The 18,683-nt window shown below is 44.3% G+C and overlaps 1 protein-coding gene across 3 annotated transcripts in view; it reads left to right on the top strand.

The window, feature by feature from the left end:
* Positions 1-15,717: 15,717 nt before the first annotated feature.
* The window catches only part of MARCHF11 (membrane associated ring-CH-type finger 11), a 150,094-nt gene continuing 147,128 nt past the window's right edge, over positions 15,718-18,683 (top strand). The window contains exons 1-2 of one of the 3 annotated variants that reach the window (XM_055245822.2): positions 15,720-15,949; positions 16,100-17,542. In XM_055245822.2, coding sequence (XP_055101797.1) covers positions 17,009-17,542 — 534 coding nt within the window. In that variant the 5' untranslated portion in view covers positions 15,720-15,949; positions 16,100-17,008. Of the gene's footprint in view, positions 17,543-18,683 lie in introns of all 3 variants that reach the window. The other 2 variants (XM_055245823.2, XM_063619579.1) reach the window with 2 other exon arrangements.

The raw sequence follows: 18,683 nt of genomic DNA on the forward strand, positions 1-18,683 counted from the left end.
ACAACATGGTGAAACCCCAGCTCTACAAAAAAAACAAAAATTAGTCGGGTGTGGTAGCACGCACCTGTAGTCCCAGCTACTTGGGAGGCTGAGGTGGGATGCTTGCTTGAGCCTGGGAGGCAGAGGTTGAAGTGAGACTGTGCCACTGCACTCCAGCCTGGGTGACAGAGAGAGTCCATGTTAAAAACAACAACAACAACAACAAGAACAACAACAGCAACAAGGTTTCCCACAACCCCTTCCTTGAGTTGGATTAATTTGCTAAAGTGGCCCACATATCTCAGGGAAACACTTTGCTTATGTTTGCTGGCTTCTTAATAAAGAACACACTAAAGGATACAGATGAACAGTCATATGGAAGAGAAGAATAGGGCAAGGGATGTGGAAATGGGCACAGAACTCCCATGCCTTTTCCAGGCACCATGCCCCCCAGGAACTTAGTGCCATGTGTCCCAGCTGCTTCAGCCATGATTAAAAGGGGCCAAGGTACAGCTCAGGCTGTGCTTCAGAGGGTGCAAGCCCCACGCCTTGGCAGCTTCCATGTGGTGTTGAGCCTGTGGTTGCATAGAAGTCAAGAATTGAGGTTTGGGAATCTCTGCCTAGATTTCAGAAGATGTATGGAAACACCTGGATACCCAGGCAGAAGTTTGCTGCTGGGGCAGGGTCCTCATGGAGAACCTCTCCTAGGGCAGTACAGAAGGGAAATGTGGGGTCAGAGCCGCCACAGAGTCCCTACTGGGGCACCACCTATGGACCTGTGAGAAGAGGGTCGCCATCCTCCAGACCCCAGAATGCTAAATCCACCAATATCTTGCATTGTGCTCCTGGAAAAGCTGCAGATATTCAATACCAGCTGGTGAAAACAACCAGGAGAGAGGCTGTACAATGCAAAGCCACAGGGGTGGAGCTGCTCAAGACTATGGGAACCCACCTCTTGCATCAGCATAACCTGGATGTGAGACATGAAGTCAATGAAGATCATTTTGGAGCTTTAAGATTTGACTGTATTGCTGGATTCTGGACTTTCATGGGGCCTGTAGACCCTATGTTTTGGCCAATTTCTCCCATTTGGAATGGCTGTATTTACCTAATGTCTGTGCACACATTGTATGTAGGAAGCAACTAACTTGCTTTTGATTTCACAGACTCATAGGCAGAAGGGACTTGCCTTGTCTCAGATGAGACTGGATTGTGGACTTTCGAGTTAATACTGAAATGAGTTAAGACTTTGAGGGGCTGTTGGAAGGCATGATTGCTTTTGAAATATGAGGTCATGAGATTTGGAAGGGGCCAGGGGCAGAATGATATGGTTCGGCTCTGTGTCCCCACCCAAATCTCATCTTGGAGCTCCCATAATTCTCACATGTTGTGGGAGGCACCTGGTGGGAGATAACTGAATCATATGGGCAGATCTTTCCCATGCTGTTCTTGCGATAGTAAGTCTCAAGAGATCTGATGGTTTTAAAAATGGGAGTTTCCCTGCACTAGCTCTCTCTTTGCCTATTGCCATCCATGTAAGATGTGACTTGCTCCTCCTTGACTTCCACCATGATTGTGAGGCACCCCCAGCCATATGGAACTGTAAGTCCAATAAACCTCTTTTTTTGTAAATTTCCAAGTCTCATATACATCTTTATCAGTAGCATGAAAATGGACTAATACAGAATGGTTTTCAATTGAAGAAGGAACATCTTGTTCAATAAAAATGGAGTTAAGAAGGTAAGGCAGGGTTGCTTGCATCATGGGTGTGGATGAACATATCTGTGAATTGGGTAGTCAATGCTCATGGGCTCTATTTTATCTATAAAGTAGGAGGAAACACCAGATTCTGAGTAAGGATGATAACATGTCAAATTAGGAGATGGGGAGAGGGGAGAAAAAAAGTGAAATGTCAAAGAAGGGATAAAAGTTATTTTGACTAATGCATCAAAGGTTTGTGGAGGAGGTGGTATTGGATTTAGTGCTAATGTAGGCAGAATTCAGAAAAATAAAGAGAAAAGAATAAGTTTCAGGAGGAAGATTATCATAAGCAGAAGCAAAAAACAGAAAAGCGAGATCATGTTAAGGTCAGTAACTCACAAAAATGAGAAATGTTGATTAGATCACAGAGTACATAAAGAAAACTTCAAAGATATAATGATTTTTAAAATGTCATATTTAGCTATGTGTATCTAGGATCCAACATGGTTCTTGGCACAAAGACGGGTCCTCAGCAAATATTGGTTAAATGAATGAGAAGATGAATGCATTTATAAAGTCATTTGCTCTATGGCAAGTTACGAAAATTAAAATAAGCATCAAAGGGTAAGCAAAAATACTATTTTTTGTAGAAAAAAATTATTAAAATATCATTAGTTCACTGTTCATCTGAATAGGTGCCCCAGTTCTTATTGTTATATAATGAATCATCCCAAAACTTAATGGGGTTAAACAGCCACTTTTTAAATATAAAATTCCACAGATTCTCTTGGTGAGGAATTTAGGCAGGGCTCAGCTGGGAAATTCTTCTGCTTTTGGTGGCATTGATTGATATCGCCCCATGATATTCAGCTGGCAAATGTGCTGGTCTGGAGGATCCAACGTGGCTCCACTCATGAATCTCGCACCTTGGAGACAGTGGCTGGAAGGCTAGGCTCCAGCTGGGACTTCTGATGAAGCACCTACGTGTGAATCTCCAGCATGGTAGTCTTGAGTACTCAGGATTCTTAAATGTTGGTTGGCTTCCTGTGGAGTGGTGGTTCTCAACAAGGAGTTATTTTGCCCACCCAGGAGACAACAACTGCAATACCTAAAGGTAGTTTTGGTTGTTACAAGCCAGGGGGACAGTACTACTCTCAATGAATGGGTGGAGGCCTGGGACGCTGCTAGACATCCTTACGATGTGCAGGACAAGCCCAGTTTAACTGCCAACAAAAAATGTTAATGAGAAACTCTGCGGTAGATCAAGTGGTCCAAAAGAAACAGGCAGCAGCTGCAAGGCCTTCTCAAAGTCATGTGGAGTCACTTCCACCAAATTGTATTGGTTACAAGAGATTCATAATTGAATTGGTTACAAGAGATTCACAAAGCTGGTCTACAGTCACCAGGAAGGGAATTGTAATTCACCTCCTGATGGGTGACTGGCAAGGTCACATTGTACTAGAGGATATGGATGGCATATTTTTGGAAAACATCAGTTACCACAACAGGGATGGAAGCATAAAATAAATGTCTTGGAGAAAGAAGGGGAAAACATTTAATGGCAGAATGGCCAGAATCGTGAATATATGTAACATGCAGCTGGGAAAAAGAGATGGGTCCAGTCCACATGCATCATAGAAAAATCCTCCTTCTTATAGGAAAACTGAGAGGGAAAACTGCCTCTCTCATATCTCTGGTCCAATTGACAAGCAACAGATCCGTGATGGGTGGACCCATCGGGAAAAGTTAGACTTCTCCTCTTGCTGGTCCCTTGAGACACCAAGGCCTGTGGTCTTCAATGATGCTGAGAACACTGAGCTGAGGTCACCGGCATCTTCACCAGAGATACTCCCTGAGCTCAGGGTGCCCATGGAGAACAGTTCTTATTCAATCTTTTATTGTCTTCCTCCCAGGACCCGGACTCAGGTGTGAGAACTTGCCCACTGGGCTGAGAACAACCTGAGTGATGACCTCAGTGTTCAAAATCACCCCCTCCCTGCTCTTCCACCTGGTCCTGCCATCCTTTCATCAAACCTCTGAGCTCCACTCTGCCTTCCATTAGCGGGAATGTTTTCCCAAGAGAATCCTTGGTGCCTTATATTGCTTTTTAAAAAAGAGTTGGTATTGATAGGGAATCTTTAAAAAAATATTTAAACAGGTCATAATATCTAAAAATTAGGAAATTTTACATAAAATGAAAAAACTTTCTTTCATCTCTGAACACATTGGAAGTTCTCGAAACACTGGACCTACAGTTGTGATGGCAATAAGTGCTTGGAGTTGGGTTGTCTGCCTTGAGAGATACATTATATTCAACAACTTTTGAAATACTACATAGGAGATTCCCTTATAGGGATGCCTGTAACACATTGGCATACTAAACTCCCTAAGAACCCCTGAATAATAATAATAATAATAAAGAAAATGATAATAACAATGTTTAGATTTGTTTAACGAACCACTTTCCAATTAGCAAGCAAACGTTTCCTTTTTTTAAAAAAAAAAATGTACTTTGAGACACGTGGAAGCAAAATGTCAGCAGGCTCCACGGTAGTCAGAGTTCCCGACCTGCACACAAATGCTGGAATCTGAGATCCTTGGCACAGGACACATGGCATATTTTTGGCAAAAGTGGCTACAAAAAATACTCTCCTTGTGTCTGTTTTCTCAGTCATCTTCCACAGTGACTTTGACCTTGGCCTAATGATTTGCCTTGGCTAATAGGGCAATAACAACTGGGACACAAGCACAGAATCAAAATTCCTCAAGCCTCAGGGCTTGTCTTCATTTGCTGCACTTAAAATTCTGAGACTGCCATCTGAGTAAGCCTGAGCTAGCTTGCTAGAAAGGCCACAGGGAGGAGAACAGAGGTGTCCTAGTCTACAACGCAAGCCAAGAGGTAGACAGGTGAATGGGGTTCTCTGAGACCAGCCAGCCTACACACAACTGTCCAACGGACTGTAAATGTAATCAAAAGAACATGTTGTATACCTCGAAGATATGTAATAAATTTTTTAATGGAGTGGAAAATTTTAAACTACACAGAAGTAGAGAGGTTAATTTCATAAATGCCTCTGAAAATTGATTTCTCACTTTAATAATTATAAATTCATGGTCAATATTGTTCCATCTATTCTGAGAGAAACTATTTCCAAAATATGTGAACATGGCCACTGTATTAGATCCACGGTATGTGTATCTGTTTTTAAAATGTAATTGATTCTTACTCTATGAGAGCGAGAAATGATTTAAAGCCTTTTTAATTTTTTCTGAGATACAATATTACAAATAAGGCAGCCACTCTCACTCATAAAATTCCAATCATTTCAAGATATTGGCATATTATTTTAAAGACTGCCATAGATTAACTGCATATTATTAACTCAGTCCAGTCTTAATGAAGATAAAACTCCCACTTGAATGAAAAAAATGCAATTACCTTTAACTGGTGTAAAAAAAAAAAAGAGTGAAAGAAAATACATAATTAAAACCAAGATCATTTCCGTATATGCCATCAACAACACAGGTGAAATTACTTTGGAACAAAGAGCAAAGGCCTGACATTTTGTGAGGAAGTCAAAGAAGGTACCAGATGTAGGTTGTGGCTCTCCATCCATACGTGTGGACATGCGAGCCTACATGGTCTTGACTGGACAGGTTTTTTTTTTGAGATGGAGTCTTGCTCTGTCACGCAGGCTGCACCAGAGTGGTGCCATCTCTGCTCACTGAAACCTCTGCCTTCCAGGTTCAAACAGTTGTCTGCCTCAGCCTACTGAGTAGCTGGGATTACAGGCGCCCACGACCACACCTGGCTAATTTTTCTATTTTTAGTAGAGACGGGGTTTCACCATCTTGGCTAGGCTGATCTTGAACACCTGACCTCAAGTGAGCTGCCTGCCTTAGCTTCCCAAAGTGCTGGGATTACAGGTGTGAGGCACCATGCCCAGCCTGGAAAGGTTGTTTTTTTTTTTTAATGTAATCAAGTTCTGAATCAAGTTTAATTTTAAAAGCCCAACATTCCCTTGCTCTTCAAAACTATATTTTACTGTTTAATGAATGTACTATCAAGATGACTCTGCAGACAATTTTACTTCCATTATTTTTTTAAACAGCCTTCATTCAGTTTATAAAATTGCTTGGGAATCTTAAGATCAAAACCTGTGCAAAAGTCACATTATTTCTGCCTCAATTTTCACCATTAAAATGTATAAGCAAAACAGTTGAAACAACACCTGTATATAAAAAATGAGCAAATGTATTGATGTAACCTCATTGAAACTTGCACATATGGTCAAATATCAAATGCTACAAAAAGGTAGATAGTAAAAAATGGCTCTATATTCCACCCTTGCCCACCTGTCCTCCAGTACTTTTTTGAGGAGTCCACAATGTTAGTTGCTTCGTATATCCTTTTAGAGATACTCAATGCACACACAAGCATTTACACAGGTGCCTCCTTTTCATTTCTTTCACTCAGGTGATAGCATGATATAAACACTACCCAAAACTTGTGGTGGTCTTTTCCCTTTCCCTCCCTCCCTCCCTCCTTTCCTTCTTTCCTTCCCTCCTTCTTCCCTTTCTCTCTCTCTCTCCCCCTTCTTTCTTCCTCCCTCCCTCTCTTCTCTCTCTTTCTCTTTTTCTCTCTTTCTTTTTTTTTCCTTTCTTTCTTTCCTTCCTTCCCTTCCCTTCTCTTCCCTTCCCTTCCCTTCCCTTCCCCTTCCTTCCTTCCTTCCTTCCTTCCTTCCTTCCTTCCTTCCTTCCTTCCTTCCTCCCTCCCTCCCTCCCTCCCTTCTCTCTCTCTCTCTCTCTCTCTCTCTCTCTCTCTTTCTTTCTTTCTTGAGTCTCTGTCGCCCAGGCTGGAGTGCAGTGGCACGATCTCAGCTTACTGAAACCTCCACCTCCTGGGTTCAAGTAATTCTCCTGCCTCACTCTCCCGAGTAGCTGGAATTACAGGCGTGTACCACCACGCCTGGCTACTTTTTATGTTTTTAGTAGAGACGGGGTTTCACCATGTTGGCCAGGCTGGTTTTGAACTCCTGACCTCAAGTGATCTCCCCACCTTGGCCTCACAAAGTGCTGAGATTACACGTGCGAGCGGCCACGCCTGGCCTCTTTTCCCATTCTTTCTAATATAACTTGGCAATCACTCTACATGAGAACAACTAGAGTTATCTCATCTTGAATGTTGTGTAGTATGTTGTATGAGGTACTAATTTATTTTATCATTCCCCTACTGATAGATATTTAGGCTGTTTTTAATCTTTTGCTATTATAGAAAGTGCTAGAATTAATAGTCTGGTACATTGTCTTTAAGGGTACATGTAAGGATATTTATAGGATAAAAGTTCTCAACTGGAACTGCTGAGGCAAATGGTATATGCATTTTACATTTTAATAGATAGTGACAACCCTGATAGAGGTTGTGTAAAAACTGCACCACCAATAGCAATGTGTGATGTCCCATTTCTCCAAACTCTTGCCCTCCCAGTGTGTTACACAATTTTGACAATAAGATAGGTAAAGATTAGTATCTTATTATAGTATCAGTTTGCAATTCTCTTATTTTGAGGTTAATATTTTTTCATAAGAGATATACCTTATATATATCGATGTATAGATGTAGATATATTTTAAATATATTAATATATGTTATATGTTTATATATATAATATCTATCCATGTTTCTTTAGGCCTTTATTCCAAAGGTTCCCATGCCATGTAAAACTTATATTAAATACATTTGTGTGTTTTTCTCTTGTTAACCTGTCTTTTGTTATAGGGATCTTGGCCATAAACTTAGTCATGAGTGAGAAAGAAACCCTATTTTCCCCTACAAGACCCCGTATCAACTTGTCTATCTTCTAGAAAATTATTATTATTATTATTTGTAAATGTAGCTGGCACATAAGGCAAAAAAATGCCTGCAGAGTTCTAGGTATGGATTGTGATGAACATATTTGTGTTTCACTTCCCCTGAACACTAGGGCAGGGCTGGTGAGTTGTTTCCACCCTGGATGAAGACATGGACAGGCCTCACAGTTTCTCTGCTTGTTTTCAGGTAATTGCCCTACAGTCATTTTTATTTGCACAGTCTTAGTTCAGGAAAATTCAAATGAGTATATAGAATTTAAATGAATATATAGTATACAGAATTCAAATTCAAATGAGTATATACAAAATTCAAACCCATTTAACCCAAGCTGTCCTCTACCCTCTTGAGTGGGTACACTGCCAGAAGGAAGTTTGCATGTGGAAGGGGAGGTGGGGTCCTCTGCATTCAGCTCTCTCCCTGCTCCCCTCTTCACCCATGACCCAGCTCTCTCGTGACCCAGACGGTTCCCTGGGTCAAAGTGGGAGAGAAGAGAGAAGAGGTGAGGATAGACAGCAGCTCTCACTTGCTGAATGGGTTTGTCCTTCTAGGCCTGATGTGTGCTTAGAGCTGGGGGTACCCCAGTGTGACTCATCTAAGCTGACTCCTTCCTACTTTTCTGAGTTCTCTGGAGGTTCTCTGCTTGGCTGATTGCTCCCTTGAATTTTAGGTTGGACAGTTCCTAATGATTCTCTTCTTAGCCTGTGGCCACTGGGCAGTCCATGTCCACATTTTTTTTTTTTTTTTTGAGACAGAGTCTCGCTCTGTCACCCAGGCTGGAGTGCAGTGGTATGATCTCAGCTCACTGCAACCTCCAACTTCTGGGTTCAAGTGATTCTCCTGCCTCAGCCTCCTGAGTAGCTGGGACTACAGGCGTGCGTCACGACGCCAGCTAATTTTTGTATTTTTTTTTTTTTTTTTAGTAGAGACAGGGTTTCACCATGTTGGCCAGGCTAGTCTTGAACGCCTGTCCTCAAGTGATCCACCCACCTCAGCCTCCCAAAGTGCTGGGATTACAGGCGTGAGCTACCACGCCCCGCCCATGTCTACATTCTTACTGTTGGAGTTTACTTGCTCCAACAAAGGACCCAGCTGGGCAGCAGCCAAAATGACACCCTGCTCACTCACTCTCCTGCGTGGCTCATGTTTGAGTGATGATCAATAGTAAGCATCCTTTGATGTGCAAACCGAAAGGGGAGGCAGATACAAGACGGCAGCAGGCTCTTGCCTCTAGCACCAATGCCTGTGGCCCTCAGGATTTCCTGGGCAGGAGTAGACCCAGTTCATCATCTACCTCACATCTGTCAAGTGTCAGTCAGTCACCAACTAGCCCTTTGTGTGTTCAAATTGCCAAGAGGCTCCCTGAATGGAGGGGGTCCCCACAAAGCTCCACTGGTAAGGTTTGGGGCGAGAAAAGCAGCTTTCCTCCAAAGCAGGGAGTAGAGCAGACACACATCCATGATTCCCTCCACACACATTTATTCAGCATCTGCTGTGTCTAGACGCTCCCGGTTGCAGGTGCTGGGAATACAAACCCCTGCCTCTCGATGGCTTCGTTTCTAGTGCCAACATCTCTGTATAAAGAAACCTTTCCTTCAATCCTGCCTTTCTAATGATAGGAGAGTGAATTCCAGGGTTGCAGCATCAAGTCTAGGTGTGCTATTTGGTAAATTCTGTATATGGGAGTGGTCATTGGCTTCACACACACTCCAGAATCCAGGCGATCATATTGGGACTCAGGTGGAAAATGAGGGAGGGTGAGCCCCACTGTAACACTTTCAACCTAAAAAATGGCTTTAGTGCTGGAAACGTAGTTCTCATGGAAGGCAAATACAAAGGAGCTTCAGGAGGTGCCTAGGAACCTAGACTCTAGGTGCTCCTCATACGCCAGTCACTCACGCAGGGAGGGCCTGGATATAGCATTACAGAAATATACCCCAGGATTTAAAAAGAAACTTTTTTATTGTGGTAAAATATACATAACATGAAAATGACCATTGTAACTATTTTAAGTGTACAACTTAGTGGCATTACATACATTCACAACGTTGTGCAACCACTAAGATTTTTTTGTAAACCGGCGAAGCTACATTGACGTTCTCAACTCCTTTTAGCAGCAGTGAGTCGCGTAAGTTTCTTTTTTTGGTCTTCTATGAATAATATAACACTGGAGGTATATGACAGAGTGGATAGGGCACGGGCTCGGGAGCCAGCCTGCCAGAGTGTGCAGGCAGCCTCTGTCATTTCCCGGCTGCCTGCCTGGGCACAGCACACTGTCTGGACCTCACTGTCCTCCTTGGTATAGGGAACATAATAGTGCCTGCTTCACAGCACTGTGGTGAGGATTAAATTCACATGTGTGAAATGCTTGGCACAGTGCCTGACCTAGTAAATGATCAATCAATTTTAGTTTTCATTGGTGAGTGCAAAGGAAGTGTTCGTGTAGTAGGAAGCTCATTCATTTTTAATATAAATCTTTAAAAGTGTTACAATCACTTCATTTTCCTTTATCCATTATATAAACCCTTTTTGAATACCCATTATGTGCCAAGGCATTTGAACTAAGCACTGGGGACAAACTATAAATGTTACATGAATATAAATGACTTGCCCTCAAGTGACTTACGGTCGGCTGGAGGAGGGTGGTGAGGGTGCATGCTCACAGGGGCACTGCAAGGCCTAACAGGTGCACCCACCAAAGCTTGGAAGTGGAAGGAGGGGAGTATGGTATGAGAAAACTTTTTAATCTGGTTATTTTACATGGTAAAAATCTGCAATTAACCATACTGAAAGGGAATCTTCTGAACAAGCCTCTCATCATCCTTTACTGTTTAATCAACAAGGTCTAAACTTTTCTTGGAGACACAAATGCATGATGAGTATCAGGATACAAAGCAAAATAACATCTCCAGTGGCTACTCAGCTGTGTATAGAGCTGCTTGTTCTTAAATGAATGCTTCCTGTTGAGGTTTTAAAACTATTGGACTGCTTTCTTTGGGGCAAGGGCAGGAATATTAGCTGTTATTTCATAATGCTGCTACTCTGCTTAATTTCCAGATTTGTTATTTGCAATTTGCTGTGGACAGGAAAATTAAGTGAGCGTATTTATTAGGATTATATTTAAGTCAGATATAGCATATCTAGTGGTCTCACTGGAGAGGAAAGTGGAAGCATTAGTAACTAGATTTTTATGTGATTGTGTGGGGTGGGCTGTGATGGTATTTTAGAGGCCGATTTGCTTATTTCTTGATACTTCGGTGGCTCTAGGTTGCATTTGATGGAATAGTGACTTCTTGGTAATTATATGGACGAAATTCTTCCTGCAGTGATGCTTTTCCAGCAAAAGGTGCTTGTCTTCTATTATTTCAATATGTGGTAGGTTTCTCTTACTTATCACTTATACTTTTATGTCACTTCTTTTTTTTTTTTTTTGAGACAGGGTCTCGCTCTGTCACTCAGGCTGGAGTGCAGTGGTGCAATCACAGCTCACTGAACACTCAACCTCCTGGACTCAAGTCATCCTCCCACCTCAGCATCCCTAAGTAGCTGGGACCACAGGGGTGTGTCACCACACGCGGATGATTTTTGTAGTTTTTGTAGAGATGGGGTCACTTTAACAACTACAGCAGTTTCTCTGTCTCTTTGATTTTGTTAGTTGCTGACATGAAGCACACCTGACATACTCCTATTTAGCCTTCAAATCCCAGCTCAAATGACCCACTCTGAGGAACTTTCTTATAATAAATCATCTTTCTTCTGCAGAACTCTTATATCTCTGTACTTGTATAACACTTTTAATCCTCCAACTAGAACTCAAGCTATGTGACATGTTTATGTCTATGTCTCTGTCTTCTTAGTTGTGCCATGAGTTTTCTGAGGTCAGGTACAACCATGTATCACTCCAAGTGTATTATTAAACATTTGTCACTTTCTAGTTGTTAATTGTACAAATGAATGGTAGTTTTGTTTTTGGATTGTCTTTCTTGATGACACCCATCATTAGTGGGATTTCCCCCATCCACCCGCCCACTCACACACATATACACCAGCACATTGGGCTCATGTCCAAAATATCAAATATTGTTTTTCTTTAATTGTATTAACTTGTGCCCACTTATTCAAAACTTCCTGTATTTAAGAAGTCTTGTCTGTGGCTTCAGTTTATAACTCTTGGTTTTGCATTTCAGTAAATATTCACTATCTTTTGGGGCGCAGTTTCATGTTGTTAGCTTAGCTAGGGGTGGGGTGGCACGTTTAGGAGTTCAGCTGGACAAGAAGAAGGTGATGACAAATATGGTCAATTGTGGAGGCTAGAGGTCAAATTCCAAGATGTGGGGATACTTGTATCTCTTTTTATCTGTCAAGCAGTCATTCCCCTGGAAATAGAATTTCTCTTCCTTCAAGGAATTACTATTTACTCACATCAGCTATGTCATTTTTTTGAAGGGATTTTCAGTGACTGCTCAGCAGCTCATGGTCCAGGCTGGAGCAATATGATCCTTTTCTGGGATGTTTTAAAGTCTGGAAAAAGGGTGGGTTGGGAGTGGTGTGTGAGGCTGGTGGTTTGCTGTAAACTTGGAGCTGCCTCCTCTTCTTATCTGAAGGAAGATTATTCTAAGGTCAGGGGCCCAAGAAAGAGGCAGGGACCCTATAGCAGCCAGGATTCAGGCCAGCACCCCAACACTTTCCATAGAAAGATTTGTTTCAGTCTAACAAGTTCTCTGTCTAGAAAAGGAATCCTCTGCTCTCCACCCAAACTTCCTGGAAACATAGTGACCTTTAAGTTGTTATTTGTATAGAACTCATTGATAACTTTAAAAAGGTAAGTAATCGTTCTTTTGAATTTTCTCATTTAATCCACATTTACTGAGTTCTCGCTGATGTCAGCCATCATGTTAACTAAATGCTTTAGAGAAAGGGGTCATTGAAACAGACAGACTCAAACCAAGTGACTTACTATCTAGCACAAGGGGATAAACCCAGATCTGTGCATGCCCTAACACCACAACGCAAGGCATAACGTAATAAATATCATAAAAATCATGTTTAATTTGTGAGTTTGGTAGTCGGATGATTTTCAGCTGAGGAAGATCAGGGTTGGCTGTATTTGAGATTCTTCTAAAGTGTGGGTGGCTCCATCAGGTCATGTTGATTCACCTGCATTCCAGATGTCAGGCAGGTGTAGGATATCCTGTGCACACAGCTATTCAACATGTTGTAATGCCTTCACATCGCTTATGTTGAAAGCACTTGTTTCCAAGGTTCAAGTCAGAGATGACCAAGGGAAGAAAACAATGCTTGGTCATTACTTTAAAAAAATGCAATATGATCCTCTACAAATCAAACATGTTCTTAATATACTATTTTATTGTTTTGAAGGTCTTAAAACATTTTGTGGGAGGTTGAAATAAGTATTTTCGGTAGGACTTAGTGAGTGTTGAATGCTGTTTGTACCTAGAATTTAGGTGTTAGTGAGCTTTCAGAGAAGATACTAGGTTCTTAGAGAAAAGCCAGGTTAATGTAAGTTGGTGAGGACCAAGGCAACCAGTAAGGGAAGTGAGAGACTGGCCGGCTGACTTAGATTTGGAAGCCCATATGAGTGGAAGAACCAGCAGGTACAGAAAACAATGAGAGAATCAGGAGGCAAAGCTAGAAAGATTGGCAGAAAGAATGGTACCAAACTTAAGGGTAGAAGTGACAAATGCTGGAATTTCTAACATGTCTTTGGTGAACGTGAAATCAAGGTGATCCAAGATGCTGACCTCACTTATACAGGGCAACGAATGACTAATTAACACCATTAGGCAAGCAAAATACACACAATATATCCATATATAATGTCGAGTAGTAAGGTGAGATGAAAAAGAGTAAAACTCGGAAAATGAGAGTGGAAAATTCTATATCAGATGGAAAATTTATGGAAGGTCTTTTTTTTTGAAATGGAGTCTTGCTCTTGTCACCCAGGCTGGAGTGCAATGGTGCAATCTGGGCTCACTGCAACCTCCATCTCCTGGGTTCAAGTGATTCTCCCGCCTCAGCCTCCCTGGTAGCTGGGATTACAGGTGCCCACCACCACGCCCAGCTAATTTTTTGTATTTTTAGTAGAGATGGGGTTTCACAATGTTGGCCCATGTTGGCCAGGATGGTCTGGAACTCCTGATCTCAGGTGATCCACCCGCCTTGGCCTCCCAATGTGCTGGGATTACAGGCGTGAGCCACCGCACCTGGCCGGAAGGTGTTTTTTATGAAATGCAGACATCTGCGTGAAGTGACGGAGTCAGCCATAATAATTGAAGATGGGTAGAGGGGGTGTACTTGGGATATAGCAAGGATGCCAGTGTAGCAGAAATGAGTAGCAGGGAGGGTAGGGTAGGCTGGTGGGGAGGGTATGGAGGGGTCTTTAGAGAGGCAGCCAGAGGCCACACTGGGGACTTGCAGGGGATGCTAAAATTTTTGGTATTGCACTAAGTGTGATGAGAAGCCACTGGCGGGTACTGAGTAGAGGGATGACATGACTAGACTTAACGCCTGAATCGGATCATCCTGGCTGGTGTAGGGTGTAAGCTCAAGAATGAGAAGCAGGGAGACAGGAAGTTGGTTTTGACAGTTTCATGCATTATAATGGTGGTTTGAATTGGGATGGTGGGGACGGAGGTGAAAAGGTGTAGTGAAATTTGGTGAATATTTTGAAAGTACATTTGAAAGAAATTTTTGTATACTGAATGTATGATGTAAAGTCAAGGATGACACCTAGGATTTTGGCTTAAACAACTAAATGAATGAACAACTGGTTTACTGGCATCATGAAGATTTGATCATCCTTTCAATATTTGCTCAAATTTGATAAACCTGCATTTCCCCTCATTCATTTTCAGTTGGCAGATGCACCTTGCTACTGATGGCTGTCAGTGGCCACTGGCGCACTGCTCTATCTGATGTCTGTGTCTCCATCTCTCTTCCACTTAGATGCCAGCAGCTGAGAGGAATTCATCCTTTCTGCGTTCCATTATTTTATAATTTTATGACAGAGGATGTAGCCAAAGTGAGAAAGAAGGTGTTTTTCCTGGACCCATTGAAAATGCATTGGGTTAACTGAAGATCATGAGCAAGTTTCCCTTCTTCAGGGACTGGTCAGCTTTGGAGGTCATTGAAACTGGGAAGGAATCTTATGTGGCTACCCAATTTAGCAAGCAAACTTATTTTTTTTTTATTTTTCAGAAACAATTAACTGAGAGGACACATCTAGCCTTGTGGCCCTTTTCTCCTTTATCCATGCCGCTTTGCTGTCTGAATTATTCTACACCATTTATACAAAACCCATAGCTTTTATGCTGTCCTTCGAGTACCGATGCACTTTATCATACCTGGTAGAAATTTACTAGTCATAAATGGAATTATTTAAGGGATTCTGTACAAATCTAGACACCCTTTAACTCAAGAACTTATGAAGAAGGTTTATGATGATCATAAGGCTTATGATTATCTTGACTGTGGCAATACACAAACTTGTGTTGTCATCCTGACAGGTGAAGACCACAAATGAAAGCATATCTACAACCACATTTCTTCAACGTGATAAGTTCCTGGAGATTATTGTTTTAAAAATGTGCTTGCTGCCTGCCACTCTGCTACCAAAAATAGCCAGTCTGAAGGGGCTAAGTGTTAGAGGACATTCCTGGAAACTAGTTCATCAGAGACCATTTGTGACAAAACATTCTTGAATTATTTTTCACTACCTTCTCTCTCTGACAAACGAAACTAATTTCTGTCAAAAGAGGTAGGTCTTCTTTAAGAATCAAATATACTTCTTACTGCCAAAACGTGAAATGGAAAAATGAACTTAAGCTAGTAGTTTATCTCAGCCATTACAGAGTATCTAACTATTAATGGGAGTCAATAGCGCCAAACACACAATGTACTACAATACTATTTTAGGCGGCAGAAGAAAGGATTGGAAGAAAAAATTATTGGCATTTGAACCAGAAAATCTGGAGTCAGGGAACACAGAAGTTCTTTGTTAATAGTTCTATAACCTTGAACAAGTTATTTTGTCTTTCTGATCCTGGGTCTTCAGCTATGAAACGCTGCCAAAAATGACTGCTCTGTGTCTTTGTGTCAAAGACTGAAAGCGTCACATCAGTGAAAATTCGGATAGACACACTGCCGCATATAAATCCGGTGCTTTATGATCTCATACTGCACGGATTTGGAAACTACTGCATGTGCACGATTCTCAGCCTAGTTCCCTGCAGGTGAGGGATTTTTTTTTTTTTTTTTTTTTTTTTTTTTTTTTTTTTTTTTTTTTTTTTTTTCCGGAAAGAAAACTGTAGCTCTGCCGTGAAGATGAGTCCCACAGAGGTTTTGCACGGTGGAGTTATCGAGAAATTGACTTCGGGGTGAGTAAAACTAAGATCCAGGGAAGGCTGCAACCACTTTTCCAGGGTAAGGGGCGGTGTCATTTGCTTCCTCATACGGCGAGGACGAAAGTGATTATAAGCCACAGAACGTGGCGCCAGGGTTCACTAGTATAAACCATTTCAGGAGACGAAGCTCCGACCTCCCAGGCACCAAGATTTTTACCAACAACCCGGGATGCTCACTGCAGGAGGGAGCGGGTGAGGAGGACACAGGGATTCGAGGGCAGGACAGACAGGGAGAGGACACAGGTTCCAGAGACTTCTGTTTTAAGGCTCTCGGGGATCCCTGAGAGTGCCCTTGAGGGTTCCAAGCGCGGGGAGCGAGCGCCGGGAAGTGGCGGTTACAGTCCCGGGTCCAGCGCCCTTTCCTGCTCCACTGCTCAGCCGGTTCGGGCGCGCCCAGGGCACCCGCCTCGCGCGCCCCTAAGCCCACACGGGTCTCGGCTCAGACTGTCGCGCCCCACCCGGCCCGCGCCACATCCCACCGGCCCATCCAGTAACGGTTACTGGACCCGCAGCCTCTCCCCTGCCCCCTCCTTCCCCGCTCACGAGAGCCGCAGTGCTGCGCCGTTTGGAGAGGGGTCATCCGCCCCGAAACCGACGTGAGCGCGGGGCCGGCCCGTGGAGGCGGCTGAGGGATCCCCCTCTTCCAGCCCGCCCGCTCGGAGCCGAACCCCGAGCTCCGTCCCGCTGATTCGCGCCCCCAACCCACCCCGCGCCCGGTCACCCCCGCCGCGCCGCTCCTCCCTCCCGCCCCCTCGCTTCCCCGGCCCCCCCTTCCGCGGCGCGGCTCTCACGCGCAGCCGAATTCGGCGCCGCCTCCATCAGAGCCGAGCCGGCGGCTCCACCGAACGGCCGCGACTGCCGCCGCCGCCGCCGCCGAACCTTCCGCATCCCCTCCCCGTCCCGCCCCCCAGCCCCAGGCGCCCAGGCCCCCTCCCTCCTTTTCCCCTCTCCCTCCCGCCCGCTCCGCGCTCTCTCTCCCTGCAGCCAGAGCCCGGCCCGCCAGCCGGGCCGGCAGGAGGGCAGCGGCGGCACAACCATGAGCTTTGAGGGCGGCCACGGCGGCAGTCGGTGTCGCGGGGCGGAGAGCGGGGACGCCGAGCCTCCCCCGCAACCTCCTCCGCCGCCGCCGCCGCCGCCGCCGGGAGAGCCGGCCCCGGTCCCCGCGGCCCCGTGCTACCTGCCGCCGCTGCCCGCGTCCCCCGCGACCCCCGCGCGCGCCGCGGGGCCAAGCGAGCCGCTAGGGGAGGTGGCCCCGCGGCGCAGGGGCGCAGACGAGCTGCCGCCCCCGCCGCTGCCCCTGCAGCCCGCCGGCCAGGAAGTGGCGGCGGCCGGCGACTCCGGGGAAGGTCCGAGGCGCCTCCCGGAGGCGGCGGCAGCGAAAGGCGGCCCCGGGGAGTCTGAGGCCGGCGCGGGCGGCGAGGGCGAGCGGCGGGGCGCCGGAGACCAGTCCGAGACGCGCTCGGTGTGCAGCAGCCGCAGCAGCAGCAGTGGCGGCGGCGACCAGCGCGCTGGGCACCAGCACCAGCACCACCAGCCCATCTGCAAGATCTGCTTCCAGGGCGCGGAGCAGGTAAGGCCCGGCGGGACCCCGAGGCAGCCGGCGGCGGCTCCAGCTCGCGCCGGTTAAGCTTTCAGAACCACGGACAGCGCACGCTGGAGTTTGCCTCCAGTGAGGTTCGGCTTGTTCTGCCCTGTGAGCACTGGCTCCAATATGCCTTCCCCTTTCCTTCCTGTGAAGGCAAATAAAAATGTCCCAGTGGCGAATTCTGGGTTTCATTTCACCTACACTTTCTTTTTCCTTCCTGGCTTAGCAGCTACGTGTTCCTCAGGTGCTTTAGTGATAATGCCAAAAGTAGCTTTTGTGAATTATTCGATGGATTTTGGTTCATGCTCAGAAGCAAACCTGTCAGGTGTAAGGTGAAGTCCGTTTTCTACAGATGTATCTTGAGACGGATGTCATATCACAGCCAGAAAGGGCAGAGTCTTTCCTTATTGCAAATTTGGGTGACTTAATCTCACGGATGTGAAAAGCATGTGGTGGTTTTTACAAGAGAAATAGGAATGGACTTTGAAAGAAAGGCTATTATGCCAACAATGTACTTTATATTTTGTCAGCAACACAATTCTAAAATTATAAACACCGTTATAGGTGCATGCACACTTATATGAGAGTAATCATGCAGAGGAAAGGATAGCATATGTCCCTTACAAATGTGTGGTCTGAGAAAAGATTAGGTGTAATGTTTTTAAAAGTAAGGAAATTGTATAAGAATATACAGGCTTTCAGGAATATAGTGCCCTAAGTCAATATTTATGATGCTACATTTAGAAAAAAAAAAGCATAATGCCGCTTTCTGGGATGCCATGTGTTTCTTCTTTAGCAATGATTAAGAATAACTGCAGAGGAAATGCATCTGACCATCCACTTAAAAGTTATTAAAGAGATTTAATAGTACAGCTTTCCCCCACGGGTATTGGGAGCTATATCTTGCAGACATTTTGTATGTTGGTAGAACATTTATGTCATAACTCTAAGCAATATCTTTGAAATAGTTTTAAGACTTTAGTTTCATTCCCATCAGAGGTATAAAATTTTAATTTCATTTCCTAGGATAGAGCCTGATGCTGTATCCTGAGTAAATGGCTTTGAAAGAAAAGAAAGGAAGCGTTAGGTTTTTAAAATAGAGACACAGACACAAATATTCACACTG

This window comes from Symphalangus syndactylus, chromosome 16, assembly GCF_028878055.3.
Source record: "Symphalangus syndactylus isolate Jambi chromosome 16, NHGRI_mSymSyn1-v2.1_pri, whole genome shotgun sequence".
In the NCBI taxonomy this organism is placed as follows: domain Eukaryota; kingdom Metazoa; phylum Chordata; class Mammalia; order Primates; family Hylobatidae; genus Symphalangus; species Symphalangus syndactylus.